Source organism: Quercus lobata, chromosome 10 (genome assembly GCF_001633185.2).
Source record: "Quercus lobata isolate SW786 chromosome 10, ValleyOak3.0 Primary Assembly, whole genome shotgun sequence".
Lineage (NCBI taxonomy): Eukaryota > Viridiplantae > Streptophyta > Magnoliopsida > Fagales > Fagaceae > Quercus > Quercus lobata.
Window position 1 is genome coordinate 61,347,423 of NC_044913.1, and position 22,627 is coordinate 61,370,049.

At 40.4% G+C, this 22,627-nt stretch overlaps 2 protein-coding genes across 2 annotated transcripts; both read left to right on the forward strand.

Moving 5' to 3' along the window:
- The first annotated feature begins 3,800 nt into the window (after window positions 1–3,800).
- Window positions 3,801–6,023, forward strand: LOC115965141 (disease resistance protein RGA2-like). Its single transcript, XM_031084331.1, has 2 exons — window positions 3,801–4,998; window positions 5,335–6,023. The coding sequence occupies exons 1-2, from the start codon at window positions 3,801–3,803 to the stop codon at window positions 6,021–6,023; spliced, it is 1,887 nt and encodes a 628-aa protein (XP_030940191.1).
- A 318-nt stretch (window positions 6,024–6,341) lies between these two features.
- LOC115963273 lies at window positions 6,342–9,405 on the forward strand. Its single transcript, XM_031082226.1, has 4 exons — window positions 6,342–7,031; window positions 8,027–8,206; window positions 8,283–8,683; window positions 8,763–9,405. Exons 3-4 carry the CDS (start codon window positions 8,285–8,287, stop codon window positions 9,297–9,299), a joined length of 936 nt encoding a protein of 311 aa, XP_030938086.1. The 5' UTR covers window positions 6,342–7,031; window positions 8,027–8,206; window positions 8,283–8,284; the 3' UTR covers window positions 9,300–9,405.
- The last annotated feature ends 13,222 nt before the right edge of the window (window positions 9,406–22,627 follow it).

Sequence of the window (22,627 nt, forward strand, 5' to 3'; positions counted from 1 at the left end):
GAAGTTTAATTGCTATTTCTTACGGTTACTTTGCTGCCATCAACAGGATTTTGCTAGAAAATCCTTTAGAGTCATTCATTATATGTTGATTTATGCAAAAGGGCTACGCTGATTTTTTTACTGCCTGCAATGTACAAGTTACAGGGCAATGCAATGGTGCAGTGTAACAATGGCTGGGTTTTTATGTTATTTAATGCAAAATTTATATTGCTTGACATTACACGGAGTTGTCATGCATTGCAATTTGTATCTCATACACATGTGAGACTTGGCTGGATTATACCCTGTTTGAGTGTTTATCCTTGGTTATAAATTATGGATATTTTGCCTCCTTTTACCACCTCGGTTTGTACTATTGTAATCAAAAGCAAAAGGTGACCTTAAGTCACCAAAGCCTGATTTCCCAAGGTGAGAGGCACCAAAATGAGGCCCCTAGGCGCTAAAAGTGAGTTCCTCACTGAAGGTGCTTTGCTCAAAGCCTTATATCAACATCCTAACCACCATTATATCAATTGAAAATAGGGCAGCCAAGTAGGTGAATTTATAGGACAAGTCTGGAACTTTGGTAGAAGAAAGGGTGGTGAAAATGGATTATCTATGTCATTGATTTTTTAAAAAGTTTGTTTAATGATTTATATATGCTTCATAATTGTTCATAAGTCACTGTTAAGAAAATTTTAGCTTCACTACTATGACATCTGGGTTTCATAATTAAATTTAGCGGAGCTTATTTTTCTTGAAATCTCATCTGGGTTGCTTTAAATGTTGATTCTTTATGTGTCTGATATAGTGATTTCTTATGCATGTGTCTATGAGGAAAGCTACTTTAAAAATTGAGCTATGGTGGTCTTTATTTCTTATTTAATAATTTTGAAGTTGATTCTCATATTGGTTGTTTTTAACTATCCTAAATTGTATTTGGGAAGAGCTTTGGATTATGGTCCTTTTGCCTATGGTAGGTGTAAAGCAATTTTTTTTCCCTTAAGAAAAGAGAGAAGAAGTTGACAGAATTGCCTGTTAATGATACTTTCTGAGTTTAAAGAACAGGTTTTGTTTAGTAATGGTGTTTCTACATTTCGTTATCTGTTATATATGAAAATAACACCAATATGTTGTGGTTATCGCACTTTCTCAGATACTATAATTCTTCTTCTATTCTCAAAGCCCCTAACTTGGGTAAAGCAGCTGTTTTCTAGGAACTATTTCAAGGCAAAGCAAAAGGGTTTGACATGGAGAAGGCTTTATTGGCAAAGTCTATTCATGATTTTGAAAAAGCAATATCTATGGTGTCTTAGCACAAGAGACGTGGTGGGGAATGTGAGCAAGCAAAGAAGATTTATAAAACTCAATGTTTTATGTTGAATAAATATATGATGTACTCTTCTATATAATGCAGATTTGTTGTATTATATTCTTTCTCTACTCTTTTTGAGTCATAGCAAAAGAATTTGACATTGGTAACCATATTCTATTTATTATGAAAATAAGATTGCGATCATTATTGCAATTTGTTTATTCACAATATATATGTAACTATGAAAATAACTTCATTGCCAATGGACCTATGGTAGTGGTATTAATCTTTTTGGCATGTATGTATTTTTATGGAGATGATAATTGCAATATTGTTTTTTTTTTTTTTTTTAAAAAGAATCTCGTGCATCGCACGGGTTAGCGACTAGTTTGGTTTATTTGCAAAATAACTGGTGGTCCCATCACGCTACTTCAGCGAAGTTTAAATCGTTGGCATTTGTTTCTCAAAAAAAAAAAAAAAAAAAATCGTTGGCATTTAGTCATTGTGGGGTAGAAAAGACTTGGGACTTCCCTTTTCACACGAACAATTCTACGCCAAACGCTAGTCAAGTCAATGCATATATAAAATTGAACCTTAATTTAAAGAGTAAATGCAAGTCAAGCCATCAAAATTAACTATACATTACACATACTATAAGCATAAAATCATTAAACTGAATAGGATTTGTGCTTTTGATTGTTCTTTTCTTCATCCTGCTCTTCCCAGCTTCCAGACTTTTACCACTTATCTGTCTCTTGGCTTTCACTTCATTTCCTGCATCTACCTGTTTGCTAACTAATAAAAGTAAGTGCACTGCACTCTGACATGTTTTTATGCTATTGATTTTATATTTTTCTTGGCTAAATAAATAGTTTTTTACACAACAAATTAAAACGTAGGAAACTCTTCCTTCTTTCAATCTCATCGACTGTTGAGAGAGAAACAAGATGGAGTGTTGGTTCCTACAAGATACCAAGGAGAAGTAGATATAGGCACAGTTTGGATCCACGTTTGCTGCGATTTAAGTTTCTGCGTTTTCCCTTTTTTTTTTTTTTTTTTTTTTTTTTCCCAATAAGTGGTACTGTTCATGTACGGTACTAGCCACAACTTTTGACCGGACTTCCGTGAACAGTGCATCTATGCACTGTTTATGGACCTACAAATTTCATTTTTTATCAATTTTTTCATTAAAAATGGGTCCCACAGCACTATTCACATATTTAAAAATTATTTTGCTACAGTATTTTCAGTTTTCAGTTTCAGCAAAATAAGTTCTATCCAAACAAACCTATAGAAAAAAATTAAAAAAAAAAAAAAATCCAAAGAACATAATAAAATGATAAAATTAAGTTGATGAAATTTTAAGGTATTGGATCTATCACGTTTAAGGTAGAATTGATATATTAGATCCAAATCTCTAGCTTATGGTACCACCATAAAAGCCACCTTTGTTTATTTATTAGGCATGCTCAGTGGTCTGTTCAATACATTTACATCATGATGGAATTAATAGTAAAAGTTGTTGAGCTTTTTGACAAATGATGCAAAGAGTAGTAAAATTGGATTACCATTTCATAAATCATTCTATAGATCTTTTTTTATATGTACCATGCTTACCTAATTTTAATTGTCCATCTATTTTTATAAAATATATTATAAATATGATAGGTATGGTATATACACACAACAAAGTGTGTTGTGTAGAATTTTCCCATTTCATATTATTGTTTGAATATTAAATATAATGTGAAGAATCTCTCACTCCATAATATATTTATATACTCGTATATATAAACTAATTACTTAAATTTTTAAAGAAATGTAATAAAGTTATTTTTATTCTTTTATACATCCATTTAATTTAAATTAATTAATATTTGATCTGATATTGTATTCTTTATGTTTTTACTGAGTGGAAATAGAAATATGGGTAGAAAGAGTGGTCAATTTTGGGATTATGCTCAGGACCTAAACGGTCATTTTAAGTGTAATTTTTGTAAATGTGATTTCCCTGGGGCTGTATCAAGGATTAAATCACATTTGGCTGGAGTTAAAGGTCATGATATTGCTATGTGTGAAGTTGTCCTGAATAATGAATATGTTCAAAAAGAAGCTTATGAAGCAACTCAAGGGACTAACAAAAACCTTAAAACTTAAAAGTGCATCAACCTCAAGCAGCGATGTGGAGAGTGAAGCCTCAAATTCAATATCAACAATTCAGGAGGAAAAAATTGTGAGTTGTGACACAGGTGTTTATCTAGTCCCAATTCTATACTTAGTTGTTTATTTCTAATAAAACCATTTTTTAACACTTTGCAAACCTTTTCATTTTAATTATCTTTTGCAGAGCATGGAAGATTATGTGGCTGAAATTTTCTTCGATGATGTTGTGGACAGACTAATAACCAATGCTGCTAATCTTATGAGTTTTGATTCTTTGAAGGAGGAACTGAAAAATTTTCTTTAGACATTATACAAGATCAAATTCGCGATACGTGCTGCTCAGATGAGGCAAGTAAGTGATGACTCTCTGAGGATTTGGTTAACAAAGCTTCAAGATGTAGCTTATGAAGCTGATAATTTGCTAGATGAGATTGACTATGAGATTCTTCAGCAAAGGGTGTCGACTCAAAACCAAACGATGGATCAGGTATGCAGCTTTTCATCCTGCAATCTTAATAGAGTTAAGACCATCAACCAGTCGTTGGCTAAAATTGTGAATACTGTAGCTCACTTTAATCTTAGAATGGAGTTTGCTACTTCAAACCCCAAGATTATCCTGGACAAGAATATGGACTCCTTAGTCAACGATTCAGAAGTTGTAGGAAGAGGATATGATGTATATATAGTAAACAAACTTACTAGTTCAAGCAATCAACATGGTATATCCATTCTTCATATTGTGGGTGTGGCAGGTCTTGGAAAGTCAACTTTAGCAAAAGAAGTGTATAACCATGAACAAGCAAAGAAGCATTCTAATGTACTAGTATGGGTAAATGTCAGTAAAAATCTTGATGTTAAAGGGATTCTAAGAGAGATTTTAAAATCTCTTAACAAAGACTTGATAGATTTAGAAGATATTGCAATACTAAAAGAACTTTGGGAAAGAATGCATGGGAAGAAGTATCTTCTTGTACTTGATGATGTGCGGAATGAAGATCATGAGGAATGGAATACTTTACGGCGATACTTGTTAAGAATTAATTCAAGTACCAGTAATAATATTATTGTAACAACACGTAGTAACAGTGTTGCTCAAATTATGGGGACAGTTTCCCCATATTGCTTGGATGAATTATCAAATGATGAATGTTGGTCTATATTGGTGAAAAGAGCATTTGCAAATGAACTAACTTTAGATTTGCAAGCTATTGGAATAGAGATTGTTAAAAATTGCAGAAGGGTTCCATGGGCTGCAAGAGTTTTAGGGGGAACTATGTACCTTAAAAATGATAAAAGTGAATGGTTATCAATTCAAGATAATTTTATTTGGGATTTATTGGATGATGATAATAATGGAATCTTTCATGTATTGAAGTTAAGTTTTGATCATCTTCCAATACCATCTTTAAAACAATGTTTCGTATATTGTGCGATTTTCCCTGAAGATTATGACATGAAAAAGGACGAACTAATTCAACATTGGATGGCTAAAGGGTTCCTTGAACCTCTTATAGAAAGTAATATGGAGATGGAAGATGTTGGTAACACATATTTTAATATTTTTTTCGCCACTACCTTTTTCCAAAATGCTAGAAAGGATGCCTAGGGTAATATTATCAGCTACAAAATGCATGATTTGGTGCATGATCTTGCACTCAAAATTTCAAACTCTAAAACTTCGATTTTGGAGCAAGGTTCAGTTGATAGGTTCAGCCAAATACGATGTTCAGTTGTCCATTTTGATGGCCAAATGACACCAAGAATTCCCTTTGCAGGAGATAGTATTACGCAATTGCGAACATTAGTTTCAGAAAATGCTGACTTTGACAATTTTAAGTGCTTACGTGTTCTAAAGTAATCTGGGGTTAGTATAACAGCGTTGCCAGATACAATTGAGCAGTTAATACATTTGAGGCTTCTTCATGTTTCACAAACTAAAATTAGGGAATTACCTAAATCCACCACCAAGCTCTACCATTTGCAGACTTTAAGAATTGAAGATTGCTGTCATCTCACAATGCTTCCAGAGGACCTAAGCAATTTGATTAAATTGAGACATATTCATATTGATGATTTCAAGGATCCTAGTTACAGAAAACAAACACCTAAAAATATGGGGCAATTAATTTGCCTTCAAACATTGCCATATTTTACTGTGGATCAAGATGAAGGTCATTGGATAAAAGAACTGGGATGCTTAAACCAACTTCGAGGAGAATTAGATATCTACAATCTAGAGTATGTGAGAGATAAAAAAGAAGCCAGAAGTGCAAGTTTAGCAAAGAAGACCAAAATATTCAAGTTGGGATTTCATTGGAGTTCAAATTTTGGTAGAGTGAAGGACTTCTCTGATAATGAGGAAGAGGTGTTGGAAGGCCTCCAACCTCACCAAAATTTGAAAAGCTTAACCGTTGAAAGGTTTAAAGGATCTAGATTCCCATCATGGTTGTTGACAGGTCATGATACTAGGGATGATTTGTTGCTGTTTGACAATTTGATCGAGCCAACTTTAAGTGAGTGTTATAACTGTGAAGAAGCTCCTACTCTTGGCATTTGCCCTGTCTAAGGGTTCTTGATATAAGAGGAATGGAGAATGTAAGATGTATAATGATGACGTTGAGAATTGTCACCAATAAGTCACACCGTACTCGCGAGTCAACGAACCTGCACAACAAGAACGAACGGAAGAAGAACCCTTAGAGAGCATCGGTGTGGTGCCGGCCAAAAGCCCTCCGAAGGTCAAGTCAAAATTCGTCCCTTGAGTTATTTTGAGGCGTTAGAGAGGGTCAAATCATCTTACCTTGATTTGCGTGAATATTACTCCTTTTTATAGTGGTAGAGAGTTGCTTTTCTTCTTAACCTCCAGATCTTTCCAATGTGGGACTTTGATACAATTTCCCTTATTGGATCTTAGGGCTTTTCTAGGCAAATAGAGATTTCGGATCATGGGCCCTTACCATGTCTGTCTGCGATGGGCCTTCAGAGCGCGTGGACCCATCTTTACAAAGACCAAACAGTACCCATCCGTCAGGCCCATTAAGATAGGCCCATCAGACTAAATTTTACTATCTTCAGTTGCCCCCTTCACCCCAATGGTCCGTCTGCTTTTAGGTCAAAGGACCAATGGGGTGACGATTCTAATGTATGGGCGTGACGGGTATTTTGATGACGGAGTGGGATTCGCGAAACAGAAGGTTGAAAATGTTTGACGGATCCAACCGTCAGATAGGACGACGGTTTCATATGGATTTAACCGTCAGACATGATGACGGGTATCTTGCAATTTCAGACGGTTTAATCGAGTCAACGGTTACAAACTGTTGATGCGAGCAGACAGGTTGTCAGCATTTATTAGCATGCCACGTGTCAATCTCTGAATGGCCGTTGTATAGGATCGAAGCGTCGCTTCGTCTTCCGTGCATCTCCTATATATATGAGGCGTCTCAATCTCTCATTTTCGCATTTCCAAACAGAAAACGTCTGTCAGAGAGAACCGTCAACCTTGTCAGAGCAATCCGTCGAGTACTGGTAACCACCAATTACCACAACCGTCACCCGTTCTACGCCAGGTGTGGTAAGTATTTACTTCAATTTCACATTCAAGTTACATTTTCGTCCAAGCATTGTTGTTAGGCTTACTATACCCGTCAATGTTTTTAAACCCGTCAAGTCTTAGGTTTCATCATTAATTGTAGGAAATGTCTAGTGCGTCAAGTAACCAATCGGTGGTTCGTGACGGGACGGAATACGAGAGTGTATACCCGTCCGGTCATAAAGACCAAGATAGTCCAGGCGAAGATAGGAGTCCGTCTGCATCCTCTTCGTCCTCAACAAGTGAGGATGTGGAGATAATTGAAATAGGGGGTCCTGCTGACGACGGGAATAAAGCACTGGAGTCCGTTGTGGGTGCTGATGGACTAAGGCAGTTCATCATGTTACCAGAGTGGACAGTGCATAGGTTCACGTCCGTCATCCGGGAGAGACACTTCAGTACCTTTAGAACCAATTTTCAGATACCAGATTACATTCCAATCCGTCTCCCCTACGTGTCGGAGAAATGTTATTATGACGGGGTAGAAGGCGTTGGAGTGTACGAGCAGGTGTTGAAGGCTGGACTTCGGTTCCCGCTCTCTACACTCCATAGAGAACTCTTACATTACCTGGGACTGTCCGTCACCCAGATTTCTCCGAACGCCTGGAGGGTCTTCATAGCAATGGAGATTCTTTATGGTGCATGGTCAGACGGAGAAAGGAGATTGACGGTCCGTGAATTTCTTCACTGTTACCGTCCAGATGAGATTGACAGATCAAGGGGGTTGTACCGTTTTGCTAGTCGAAGTCCCCTGTTGAAGATTATCTTTGAGACCCCAGACTCAAATAGAGACTGGAAGAGTCGCTACTTCTTCCTGGAGGGTGACAGATGGATGAACCGTCCAGGAGAGACGGAGTACATGCCCGTCGATACAACTTGGGGAATAATAAACCAATTACGTATACATCCGTCTTACTTGTCCTTTTTTACATATCCGTACACTTTTATGTGCGTATTTTGACCGTCTGTCTTTGCAGGTAGACAGCGTCCGCAGATTAGCCTCGAGGAATTTAGTTTCCTTGAAGAGATTTGCAGAAAAACTAGGCCAGAGGAAAGGACCTGGGCTAAGTTAGTGAATCCAAAGACAATACACTGGTATTGTGACGGTCCAGAACCTACCCGTGAGGCCATTGCATACGACGAAAGAATACACAAACGTGAGTCCGTCTACTTTTACCCTTGAAATTGAAATTTTATTTTTGAAAAAATATCATCATCCGTCCTGTATTGCAGAAATGGACGACGCCAAGAGAAGGGCAATGATAAAATCTCTAGCCGTCGAGCAAAAGAAGACGGGTGAGATCGTTGTTCCCAGTGTGCCGGGGTCATCGGGTAAGAGGAAGCAGCCACCAAAGTCCGACCGTCCACTCAAGCAGCCAAAGGTGTCAATGGAGCCCGTGGTGGGCTTGATGGCTGAGGGCCCTAAGGCCGTCACCCAAGTTAAACAAGGGGCCGGTAAGGGCCTAATGCATGCTCCACCCGTCAGCGAGGAGAAGCCCCCTCCCCTTCTCCGTGAGGACTCGAAGTTCGCTTTGGAGAAGCTTACGTCCATACTTTCTGCAGAGGATTATGAGGATCTTGGGAATCATTCGACGGAGGTGATGGGGGAGACGGGGTTATTTGCCGTCGGACAGGTAACTTTCCTTATCCTTCAGTTTATGTCCGTCCACTCCCTAGTTTCATTTTTGACACTTCTAATTTTGTCTATTTCAGTCCTTGGTTATGATGAAGGGCTTGATGGACCGCTGCCTCAACCGTGAAGCGGCTCTGGAACGGGTACGGTCAAAACTTGGGCAGACGGAAGAGGAGCTTGGCCAGCTGCACAAGTGGAAGGCCACGATGGAGCAGAAGTTTGCACTCTCTGAGAAGACGAGAGAAGAGCTTGAACAGAGGACGGAGGAGGCTGGGAAGGCCTTGAAGGTTAGAGCAGACGAGGTGAAGGATCTGAAGAAAAAACTCCGTCATGCAAGGGATGACGCCGTCAGCGAATATCGCAACTCCGAGTCTTTGTTGAAGGAGCTGGCAGGATCGTTCCTTCAAGGCTTCGACGATTCGCTCCGTCAGGTGAAGAAGGCCTACCCAGATCTGGACTTGTCCATGATAACACTAACTGATCAAGGTCAGACGTCTGCTCTACCCGTCGCCTCCGAAAATACGGAGGATCTCTTTGGAGAAGAGGCAGCTCAGGGTGACGGAGAGTCCGCTATGCCGAATGAGGTCGCTGTTGTCGACCCCAATAAAGCAGAGTAACCCATATAATTGTTGATGAGGATCCGTCTCCCTTTTTATGTATTGTTAATAATTTGTAGACGGTTTGGTTGAAGTTTCATTTGTACTGAACAATACTTTTCATTCATTGTCTTTTCGTGATCTGTATCCGTTAAGGATTTTCTCCGTCTACTTTTATTTTGAATTTTAATTTGCACAAGCTCGTCTGTTGATCCGTCCACTTATAAGCTAAACTATTGAAGCTGACTTATATCGTCATGTTGTCCGTCCACCTTGAGGGCGTTTTAGAGCCGTCTGCTTTATGTATGTACATAATTTATTCACCGTTTTTGCTATGCCGTCCATTTTACAAACACGTAGTATTACTAAACGTTTTGATGGTCCGTCCGCTTTTCGGACATGTAGAATTATTCACCGTTCTAGGTGCGTAAATATCTCTAATTTTAATTACGGTGATCCGTTCGCTTTGAGACTGATACCGTCTAAATTATGGACGTGTATAATTATCACCGTCTTGGTGATCCGTCCACTTTATGGACATGTAGAATTATTAAACGTTTTGGGTGATCCGTCCACTTTGAGGAGTACACCGTCCAATTTGTGGAATTGTGTAACTACTCACCGTTTTGGTGATCCGTCCACTTTATGGACTTGTGGAATTATTCACCGCTTTAGGTGATCCGTCCACTTTGAGGAGTCTACACCGTCCAATTTTGTGGACTTGTGTAACTACCACCGTCTTGGTGATCCGTCCACTTTATGGACATGTAGAATTATTCACCGTTTTAGGTGATCCGTCCACTTTGTGGAGACTACACCGTCCAATTTGTGGACTTGTGTGAGTAGACACCGTTTTCGGTGATCCGTCCACTTTATGGACATGTAGAATTATTAAACGTTTTGGTTGATCCGTCCACTTTGAGGAGTACACCGTCCAATTTGTGGACTTGTGTAACTACCACCGTCTTGGTGATCCGTCCACTTTATGGACATGTAGAATTATTCACCGTTTTTTAGGTGATCCGTCCACTTTGTGGAGACTACACCGTCCAATTTGTGGACTTGTGTAAGTAGACACCGTTTTCGGTGATCCGTTCACTTTGTGGACTTTTAACTAGCTTTCGTTAAGTTTGACGACAATTGTAATGACATCAAAGTAGAAAAAGATCATAACTGTATCTAATTGCGTAAAGGAAAAGTGCCTGCCCCCTTGGGCTTAAAAAAGGCACGACAGGATTGTAGCAAGAGAAACACATGTTAAAGAAAAAACTTATAACTAGTTAATAAAAAGGCCAAATGGAAAATTGGTTGCCGTTCGCAGTGTTACTATCACTGGTAGTATTTCCTCAAATGCTCCGCATTCCATGGATGCGGTAGCTTCTCCCCCTCTGTAGTCTCCAGGTGGTATGTTCCCTTCCTTTTCCATGCCGTGACTCGGTAAGGTCCTTCCCAGTTGGGGCCGAGCTTTCCCTGTGTAGGGTCTCTAGCTGCACCCATGACCCTCCTGAGCACCAGGTCTCCTACTTGGAAGTCTCTATGTCGGACCCGGGAGTTGTAATGTCTGGCCATGCGTTCCTGATATCTTGCGATCCTTTGCTCCGCTGCCGACCTTACCTCATCTATCAGGTCCAGCTGTAGCCTCATCAATTCGTCGTTCCTGCCTTCGTCATGGTTGTGAACCCTGTAACTTGTGAGGCCAACTTCTGCGGGGATGACCGCCTCATTTCCGTATGTCAGTCGGAATGGCGTCTCTCCTGTCGGAGTCCTCGCCGTTGTCCTGTACGCCCACAGTATGCTCGGTAATTCTTCGGGCCATATTCCCTTTGCCCCCTCGAGCCGAGTCTTGATAATCTTTAGCAGGGTTCGGTTCGTGACTTCAACCTGGCCATTGGCCTGAGGATGGGCGGGTGATGAGTAGTGGTTTTTTATTCCTAGCTGTGTACAGAAATCCCGGAAGTGGCCGTTGTCGAACTGCCTCCCGTTATCCGAGACAAGGACTCTAGGAATACCAAACCTGCATACGATGGACCGCCAAACAAAACTTCTAATGTTCTTTTCTGTAATGGTGGCCAAGGCTTCCGCTTCTACCCATTTTGTGAAGTAGTCAATACCCACTACCAAGAACTTGAGCTGCCTTACCGCCGTTGGGAAGGGTCCCATGATATCCAGTCCCCATTGTGCGAACGGCCATGGAGCCGTCATAGGGGTCAGTTCTTCAGCTGGCTGTCCGATAAAATTGCTGAACCTCTGGCATTTGTCGCAGCTCTTAACGTACGACTCGGCATCCTTCTGCATGGTTGGCCAGTAATACCCAGCTCGTACCAGTTTGTGCACCAACGACCGCGATCCAGAGTGATTCCCGCATATCCCTTCGTGCACTTCCCTCATTACGTAGTCTGCCTCTTCAACCCCGAGGCATCTTAGATAAGGGCGGGAGAATCCTCTTTTGTACAGAACGTCTCTTATCAAGACGAATCTCGCCGCTTGGACTTTCAGCTTCCTCGCTGCCTCCTTCTCCTGTGGCAGTAACCCGTCCTTCAAGTATGAAGCTATCTGGGTGGTCCAGTTTCTTTCGGAGCGTATCTCCTGCATATTGTCGGGGTCTATTAGTGGAAAGAGTTGAACGAAGGAAAGTACATTACCCGGTGTCGTCACTTGTTCTGCCGAGGCGGCTTTGGCTAGCCGGTCGGCGAGCTCGTTTTCTCCCCTGGGGATTTGGACGACCGTCGCTTTTAGTCCGTCGACTCTCGTTCTGACTTGATCAAGATATCTCTTCAACCTTTCCCCCTTGCATTCGTAGTCTCCGTTTACTTGATTGGTCACGACCTGAGAGTCGCAATGGACGGCCACACTTTCAGCTCCGGCGGCTTTGGCTAGGTCGAGTCCTGCCGCCACCGCTTCGTATTCTGCTTCATTGTTGGTAATGGGGAGTCGAGACGGACCATACATTCGATCTTGTCCCCTTCGGGCGACAGCAACACTATGCCGGCCCCTCCAATTCGCCGATTGGATGACCCGTCGGTGAAGATGCTCCACTTGGGGGGTTCTTCTGCCCCTTGTCCTCGTCACGCGTAAACTCCGCTATGAAGTCGGCTACAGCTTGTCCTTTAATGGCCACACGCGGACGGTACTTGATATCAAACTCACTCAATTCTATTGCCCACAGTGTCAGTCGACCTGCGGCTTCAGGATTACTCAGTGCCCTTCGCAAGGGCTTGTCGGTCATTACATTCACGGTGTGGGCTTGAAAGTAATGTTTGAGCTTGCGAGCCGCCGTTATCAATGCGAAAGCGAGTTTCTCCATAGGTTGGTATCTTTCTTCGGCGCCGCGGAGCGCCCGGCTGGCGTAGTATACAGGTTTCTGTGCATTATCCTCTTCTCTAATTAAAGCAGCGCTGACGGCGACAGAGGAGACAGCCAAGTAGAGGAAAAGTTCTTCGCCAGGTTGCGAGGGACTCAATAGGGGTGGTGAGGATAGGTATGCCTTTAGTTCCTCGAACGCTCGCTGACACTCGTCCGTCCACTCGAATGATTTCTTTAATGTGCGGAAAAAGGGCAGGCACTTGTCCGTGGCTCTCGACACGAATCTATTTAACGCCGCTATCTTGCCGTTAAGGCTTTGTATCTCCTTCACATTTCGCGGGGGTGCCATTTCTAGTATGGCTCGGATTTTGTCCGGGTTAGCCTCAATCCCTCTCTGGGATACCATGAAGCCTAGGAATTTGCCTGCCGTTACGCCGAATGCGCATTTTCCCGGATTGAGTTTCATGTTGTAGGATCGTAGCGTACCGAACGTCTCCTTAAGATCTTCGAGGTGGTCTTCCTCCTTCTGGCTCTTCACCAGCATGTCGTCGACATAGACTTGAACATTCCTCCCGATCTGCTGCGCGAACATCTTGTTCATTAGCCTTTGGTATGTTGCCCCCGCATTCTTCAGGCCGAATGGCATTACTTTGTAGCAGAATAGTCCTTGGCTGGTTACGAACGAAGTCTTTTCCTGATCGGCCTCGTGCATGCGGATCTGATTATAACCCGAGAAAGCGTCCATGAAGCTTAATAATTGGTGTTGAGCCGTCGAGTCTACTAGGACGTCGACTCTTGGAAGGGGATAGCTATCTTTAGGGCACGCTTTGTTAAGATCCGTGAAATCCACGCACATACGCCACTTACCGCTCGCTTTCTTTACCATTACCACATTCGCCAGCCAATCGGGATAGTAGACTTCCCTGATAAAGCTTGCCTCTTGGAGTTTGCGGACTTCCTCCGCTATTGCTTGGTCTCGTTCCGTTGCGAACACTCTCTTCTTTTGTCGGACGGGTGGAAATGAGGGTAATACATTCAATTTGTGTACCATGACGGAGGGATCGATTCCCGGCATATCGTCATGGCTCCAGGCGAACACATCCTTATTGCTCCTCAGAAAAGCTACGAGCTCTTGACGGATTGCGGGTTTGGCAAGCGTTCCGATCTTGGTTGTTCTGTCCGGATTGGAACTGTCAAGAGTTATCTCCTCCAGCTTCTCTGTTGGTTCCGCCACCGTTCGGTGCTCTTCTATGTTCAAGGCCTGGATTTGGTCTTGCATCTCCATCATAGCGACGTAGCATTCTCGTGCGGCAACTTGGCTTCCGCGTAGCTCTCCTACCCCATACTCCGTTGGGAACTTGATCATTAGGGCGTAAGTTGATGTTGCCGCCTTCCACGAGTTGAGCGTAGGTCGTCCAAGGATAGCATTGTAGGCGGACGAGCAATCGACCACCAAGAATGTCACGTTCCTCGTGATGTGTTGGGGGTAATCTCCTACTGTCACCCGTAACGTTACCGAACCCAGAGGGAATACCTTACTCCCTCTGAAACCAACGAGCGGGGCGTCTGTCGGTATTAGCAGGTCCCTGTCAATCCTCATCTGCTGGAATGCCGGATAGTACAATATGTCGGCCGAGCTGCCGTTGTCGATCAACACTCGGTGCACGTTGTAGTCTCCTGTCCGCACGCTGACGACGAGGGCATCGTCGTGTGGATGGTGTAGGCGTCGTGCATCCTCTTCCGTGAACCCAACAATAGGTTCTTCTCCGTTTGCTATCCTTGGCACTCTGCTCGTCAACTGGACATTCTGTACCATCCGAAAGTATGTTTTGCGAGCCTTCTTTGACGATCCGGCCGCAGCAGTCCCTCCGACTATCATTCTTATGTCTCCAATTGGGGGTCTTGGTCGCTCGTTTTCTCGGCGGAGGTGTTGTTCTTGTGGGGGTTGATCCGTTCTCCCCTTGTTGACGAACTTCTGCAGCTTCCCTTGTCGGATAAGTGCTTCGATTTGCTGCTTCAAGTCGTAGCAATCGGCCGTGTCGTGGCCGTGGTCACGATGAAAGCGGCAATATTTGTCTCTGGACCTTTTGCTGGGGTCACTCTTCAGCTTTCCTGGGAACATCAGGGACCCTTCGTCCTTAATCTGCATTAGGACTTGGTCAATTGGCGCGTTTAGCGGGGTGAAATTTGCGAACCTTCCGCCAATGGATTTTGGACGTTTGTCCTCCCTTCGGTCTCCCATCCTTCCTTTCTTGCGCCCCTGGTCCTGTCGGGAATCCTCCTGTCTATCTCTTTTCTTGGGTCTATCTTCTCGCGATAGTAGTGCGTCTTCAGCGTTCATATATTTGGTGGCCCTGTAAAGGACCTCCGACATGGTCTTGGGGTCGTTTTTGTATAGGGAGAACAAAAACTTACCCCCCTTCAGCCCATTTGTGAATGCTGCTACCAATATCTTGTCGTCGGCTTCGTCGATCGAAAGTGCTTCTTTGTTGAAGCGTGATATGTAGGCCCTTAACGTCTCCTCTTCCCGTTGCTTGATATTCATTAAACAAGCCGTTGATTTCTTATACCGATGTCCTCCGATGAAATGCGTAGTAAATTGAGCGCTTAGCTCCTTGAAGGTGCTGATGGAGTTGGGCGCTATCCAGCTGAACCAAATCCTCGCTGCGCCCTTCAGGGTTGTAGGAAAGGCCCTGCACATAATCGCGTCTGCCACTCCCTGAAGGTGCATCAGGGTCTTGAAGGTCTCTAGGTGATCTAGAGGGTCCTTGACCCCGTCGTAACTATCCATACTTGGCATACGGAACTTATTTGGCAGGGGGAAGGAGTTGACGGCTGCTGTGAATGGCGAGTCAGTCCGGTTGACAAGGTCGTCAAGATCACTTGACACTCGCCCCTTGAGAGCGCTCATCATCACATCCATATGCTCCTTCATAGCCTGCATCTCCGCGATGATGGATTGTGGAGCAGTGTCCGTCGGGGAAGGGATGCTTATGTCCCGTCTTACTGGTCTGCTCGGGGCGTTACTCCCCTGTGGTCCGTCCTGATTTCTCCTTTCGGCGCTGTTCCCCTCTTGATCCGCTCCTTGGTTATTGACCGCGGCATTCTTTTGGTTCAGCTGCTCTTGTAGGTCGTGGTTTTCCTTGGTGAGGCGCTCCACGGCTGCGGCAAGCGTCCTGACCTGTCTCTCAAGGGCAGTCGTAGGGGCTTCTTCCTGAACGTCATTCGTGGTTGCCATTGAGCGGGTGAGTACCATGTAACTCTTTTGTCTGGGAATCTACGAAGTACTATACGTCTCTCTGATTCCCCACAGACGGCGCCAGCTGATGACGTTGAGAATTGTCACCAATAAGTCACACCGTACTCGCGAGTCAACGAACCTGCACAACAAGAACAAACGGAAGAAGAACCCTTAGAGAGCACCGGTGTGGTGCCGGCCAAAAGCCCTCCGAAGGTCAAGTCAGAATTCGTCCCTTGAGTTATTTTGAGGCGTTAGAGAGGGTCAAATCATCTTACCTTGATTTGCGTGAATATTACTCCTTTTTATAGTGGTAGAGAGTTGCTTTTCTTCTTAACCTCCAGATCTTTCCAATATGGGACTTTGATACAATTTCCCTTATTGGATCTTAGGGCTTTTCTAGGCAAATAGAGATTTCGGATCATGGGCCCTTACCATGTCTGTCTGCGATGGGCCTTCAGAGCGCGTGGGCCCATCTTTACAAAGACCAAACAGTACCCATCCGTCAGGCCCATTAAGATAGGCCCATCAGACTAAATTTTACTATCTTCATATAAGAACTGAGTTTTACAGTGATGGAAAATACGGAAATGCATTGTTTCCAGCGTTGGGAAGACTTCAATTGAAGGGGTTGAAAAGGCTAGAAGAGTGGAAGGATGCAGAGAAGCTGACAACCACAGGTGAGGTGTTTCCTTGCCTTGAGGAGTTGATTATTGAAAACTGTGGCCAACTGACAAGTGCACCATGTCATTTTCCAGCTCTCAAGAGATTAATGATCATCAATGTCAGTAGAACGGCATTCAAAGAGATTAGCAGCAAGCTTACTACGCTTGTGTCACTTAGAATTTCTGGTGTGCCAGAATATACTTATATGCTAAAGCAACTACGTCAAAATAATATGAGTCTCCTGGAGATAAGAGATGGTGAAGAGTTAGTGTCCAGCCGGCTGCATGAGTTAGTGCCGGAGCGTGCAGCTGTTGCTCATAGATGGACAAAGCTATTTAGCGTGGTAAAATGGTTATCAGTACATGCAGCTTTAAAAAAAAGACGGTTGCAGTGAGACATAATTGGTTTGATTACACTTGCAAATATAGTGTCAGTGAGTGTTGCTGCTAAAAGTTTGCATGTGCTTATAGTGAGACAAGTTGGAGGTCTTAGTAGATGTAAATACAGTGGTAATTGAAGGAACTTTGCCTGAGTTGCTGGGCAACCTTTCTTATCTTCAACGGCTGTATCTTTGGAGCTGCAAGAACCTGATGTATCTGCCCGCAGTGCAAGATATGTGATGCCTCACCGTGTTACAGAAGCTGGGGATTTTTAACTGCCCCAAATTAAAGGAAATATGTGCAAAGGGGAGTGGCACAGAGTGGTCCAACATTTCCCATATTCCATCTATCAGAATTGATTATAAATATGTCAAAGAGAAGGGATCTAAAGATTATGGGTAAGTTTACTCATACCTTATATCCTCTTTTCTGATAATCTTATTTGATTTAAATCAACCTAGGAGTAGGAGTATATTCCGTTTCCTAATTGCCCCCAATTTCTTCCTTTCTCTTTACCAAACCAAAATCCTTTTGGTGCTTTTTTAGGGCTATTCTTAAATGTCACATTGCAACAGATAAACTGGATGCTTCACAAGATCAAACTATACATGATAGATACTGTTGTCCTCATGAATTCCTTTAATTGAGCACAATTCATAAAATTATAGTTGCTAAATATTTGCTACTTTACACTTGAAAAATTCAACTATTCATTTTGCGTGAATTTTTCATTTTATCAAATTATTTGCAATTATTTCAGAAAATAATTATCATAAGACTTATCAAATTATTTGCAATTTTTTGGGTTTGGAGGTAAGTTTTAGTGGATCCTATGCAGGGGAGTAGTGAAGTTATTTGATCCCTGGTTCTACTAGTGCTAGCAAAGTTGAACTTACATTCTTATAAAGTTTCAACCAGCACTGCAGGTGTTGATGGTTCTAGTATATTTATGTATGGTTTTTACCTTTTGAGGGTTGCTACTGCATCGGAATTTTTAAGGCTAACTTGTGAAACTTGCAGGAAATTTGCATCTGGGAAAATAACCAACTTAATACTGATGCTGAGGTACTTCAGGTTTGCTTTTCTTTACCATTTGAGATGTGTGTAAATAATTTACTTCATGGTTGGTGCTTTGCAAGACCCAATTCATATATATATATAGAGATAGAGAGAGAGGGAGCCACTATGTTCTGTAGCCAATGTACATATCTATGTAAACACAACTGTTAGTCTATGTAACATGTAAACTCCATATATGTGTTCATATGTCACCAAAACAATGTGGAGTTAGAATGAGTACAGTCAGATTACTGAATTCCGGTTTGACACTCTTTGATATGAAAGTTATTCAGTGCATCTAGTGTTACTAGTGTAGAGTCATCACCAACTTTAGAGCATTAGGCCGGCAGTAAAATTTTCCAATGTTTTGCATGTGTGACAATGGGTGAAGAAGAGTTCAAGATAAAGAAGTGTTTCATGTCTTTAGGTGAGAAGGAAACTTCTCCTTCTTTACTAGGCGAGTTGAAAGGTTTGATAATCAAACCAATTTGGCTTCAACGTGTGAATGTAGAACTAGTGCAGCTTTTCATTTTTTTACATTTGCTTTTAGGTGGTAGCATTTAATTCTTTGTTTTCTTGTCTCCTTTGTAATCTCTATACAAGACTAGCTTGTATGCATCCAATAGAAGTGTTGTATTTTAGAAGAAGTGATATAGCTATCCAATAAGAAGTGTAGTGAGATAGCAAATAAGTGTGAGGAAATAAGTAGTGAGTGAAATAGTGAAGTGTGGTGTGTGTAGCTAAGTTTGTGTAATGTTATTTGCATCAACAAAAATTCTTTATTGATATTTCCTTTGTGTATTCTAATTTGAGATTGGTGAGATTAATCACAAAGTATTTGACAAGATGATTTTTTTTTGAGTCTTCAATTTATTTTGCTAAGACTTTTGCAGTGGAAAATATCTTCAATTATAGCTTAGCCTGAATGGTGTGACATGTCCTTCGCTTTGACTCTTTTTGTTGCTGTTATGGATATTAGGAACTAATTAATAGGACAATCAGACATTAAAAAGTAACAAAACTAACACCACATGGATTCCTCAACATTCAAAGAAGAGGATTATTGAATCAGTTAATTATGTTACCTCAATGTGCAGACACTAGGGACAGCATATCTATTGTGATCAGCTGGAGGAAAAATTAATTAACTTAAATCTAACTGCAATCTAGTCAAAGTTTATAAGAATTGGTATGTTTTCTCAAATCTTCTAATATATAAAGTACTAATTCTGGATTAGAGGTACTAATTCAATCCGATAAGTATATCATTCATGCCAAATTCTCCTCTTCCCTCTCACCTTTTCCTACAACATTTTCTAACTTTTTACTTAGCATCTATTTCATCTTGATTTTCCGATGACATTCCAATATGTGTAGTTTTCTTGTGATGATGTCATCTATATCTATATAATAACTAATAGCCAAAACGTTTAACTTTTTGTTGACTACTCCTTATTGCGCCACGTGTCTGTATAAATTACTGACACATTTACATTTTTAAAAACCTGAAACATTGCGCCTTTTCGTTTGGTGGTTCTTGCGAAACATTTAAATTTTCCTAGATAAGATACATCTTTTGGTAAAGAGATATATTTCTTCCCAAAAGACATGAAGAAGTTTATAAATATTGATACTCTACATTCATTTGCTACACAATTTACATTATCTCTCTATCAGTTTTGTTGACTACTCCTTATTGCGCCACGTGTCTGTATAAATTACTGACACATTTACATTTTTAAAAACCTGAAACATTGCGCCTTTTCGTTTGGTGGTTCTTGCGAAACATTTAAATTTTCCTAGATAAGATACATCTTTTGGTAAAGAGATATATTTCTTCCCAAAAGACATGAAGAAGTTTATAAATATTGATACTCTACATTCATTTGCTACACAATTTACATTATCTCTCTATCAGTTTTGGTGATCCCCACCTAACGGAATTACCATTCACATTGTAGGATCCAATAATGGTATCCGAGTAGGTTCTTGATGCAATTTTTTAATAAGATTGTATCAATCATGGTTTCATTGTGGAAAATCCATGTGACTGTTGAGGATTAAGTTATCTTATGGCAGAGAGAGAAAATAGTACGATGATGGCCTGTTATCAGAATTTCATGGTGATATAATTCTATCATGTGGTGGTGACATTCAAAAGCCAAGTTACACCGGTTTAGATCAAGGCAATAACCATAGACTCCAATTTGTTGTGCAGAGGTGAACCATCACGTCAATGGCTGCATCGACCGACAAAGAAGAAGATGTCAACTGAAGCAAAACAAGTTTCCCAACAATGAGGAAGAAGAAAGACGAAACAATGTGTTATTTTGTTCTAAACTACTGAGATGTGAATGGGATGTCGTTTAGCCTAAAGTTAAATCATACATTCGATTCAATCAATACAGATATTGTCAATCATAAGTGAAGCCATATTGTTCTTTCTTTGTGCTGTGGTGCCAGACGGAACAAGGAAGTAAGTGGTTGGCATGAGCATGACTTGAGATGAACCAAGTAATATAACTACATGCATTATTTTAGACGTGTAAAGCATGGATATTGCCACCAAAGTTTTCTTTTAAACCAAACTTTATCATTTGTATCATGAGTGCCAATCTTGAAATTCCTTCACCATTTTAGGATTAATACTTCTTAATAGTAATAGAAAATAGAAGTAACATAAACTTCAGAAAAGAGTCTACCAATCCAAATGCTTCGCAAACGTCTCAAGACAACTACATCAAAAACTTATTACTAAATCTTAATTCTTTACTTTATATGCTTTTACTTTATTGAGAATTTTTTTTTTTTGGGTTCATGTGATTTTTTTTTAATTTTCTTATTTAAAGGTGTGATTTTTGGTTGATTAAAATTGTCATTCAATCTCACATATAATCTATGTATGATCTATCCATATTTTAATTAATTGTTTGTTTAGATTCATCATAAAAGATAATGGAATAAGGTGTTATAATTTTGATATTGTTCCATGTATTGAATTATCTATATTATTATTACCACAACCAAGCAAAATTGAGAAAGTCATATTACTACTCAAATTTGAAGCTTGGTGTGCTCCTCATATCATGGTTTTTGTTTATATCTTTACAATTTATATTTTCAAAGGCTGTTGATGGGAAAATTAAGACTTGGTTGTACAATATGTATGTGTTCAAATGGGGTATTAGTTCTAAGTGTGTTTATATAACTTTTGGGGATTTTGCTTTATTAATTCAATAATTGTGAATTACTTTGTAGGTTTCAGTAACTATGCACTTGCAGTGAGTTATTAACAATATAAGCACATATGTCAACATATGTCTAATATTAACAGTTTATAAAAATCTCTCCTGGCAACCCAATAATAATCTATGTTAGATAACATTTCTAAACTATGGAAAGCATAGAAATTAAATATTTCTTCCCATTGTATTTTATTTTATTATGACCATTCATTTTTTTTTTTAAATGCTATCTTGCAAAATGTCTATAAAATGCATATTATTAACTCAATTTCTTATTTCTAAATTTCATTAGATCTTATAATCAATAGTTTTCCCGTATATCTCACGGATTAACGACTATTATATCTATATCTATATCATATCATATACTATATATAATAGCAGAAACTTTTTCCTGCAATTAAGGAGATGCTAACACGTTTCACTTAAAAAAAGCATACATTATATTGTTGAGCAATGCTACAATACTGTTTAAAAGGGTATAAAAGGAAAACTAACCGGTTAAAATCCAATTATAAGGGCTTGCAATGCTCCCAGATAAAACCTACGATACAGAGAACGGAGAAGGAGAGAGAGATCGAGAGATCAAAAATTGCACGCTCTAAAAACTGAAACCCAAAACGTCAGACACCATTCAAGATGGAGAAGAGTAGTGTTTGAATTGATTAATCTCACAACCAAGCCGAAGCGTTGTGTTTCTATGTTTCGGAAGCTTGGGATCTTTTTCGGAGACACAGTTGAAAGAAATAGCGGTGGGTTTAGAAAACAGCGATCAACGATTTTTGTGGGTTGTGAGAAATCCACCGCCAGATAAGGATAAAGATCCAAACTTCTCATTTGGCCGATTAAGCAAACCGCTTCACTATTTTTCCTACCGTTCTGTCACTTCGCCGAAACCTTTACCGGTAAGGGTTTTTTGTTTTGTTTTAAAATTATATCATTTAAATATTATTTATGCTTGGTTATTTCAATCGAATTGATTTTGATTTAGGGTTAGGTCTGGGCAGCCACCACCGTAGTGCAGCCGGAACTATTACCGGTAAAGGTTTTCTTTATTCTTTTTAAAATTACGCCATAATTATGATTTATATTTGGGTGTTTGGTACTATAGATTCGATTTAGGCATTTGGGTTAGATTTGATTTTGATTAAGGTTATTGGATTAGATTTGGTGTATGGTTAGGCTGTTATGTGATTAATTTTACAATATGCGTACTATGCTGCCAACCATATTTTCTTTGTCGGATGCCGCTTCTCTCTCTACAACAATCTGTCACTAAATAGTTACTTATTCTTTTACGCATTTCTTATATGAGTTATTCTATTCTCTTTTCTATTCGTTTATAGGACTTCTACTAGATGTTTCTAAGTTTCTTCACTTATATTTAATTTGAATATACTTTAACCATATATACCCAAGGTTAGCATAATGTTTTTTTATTATTATTATTATTTTTTT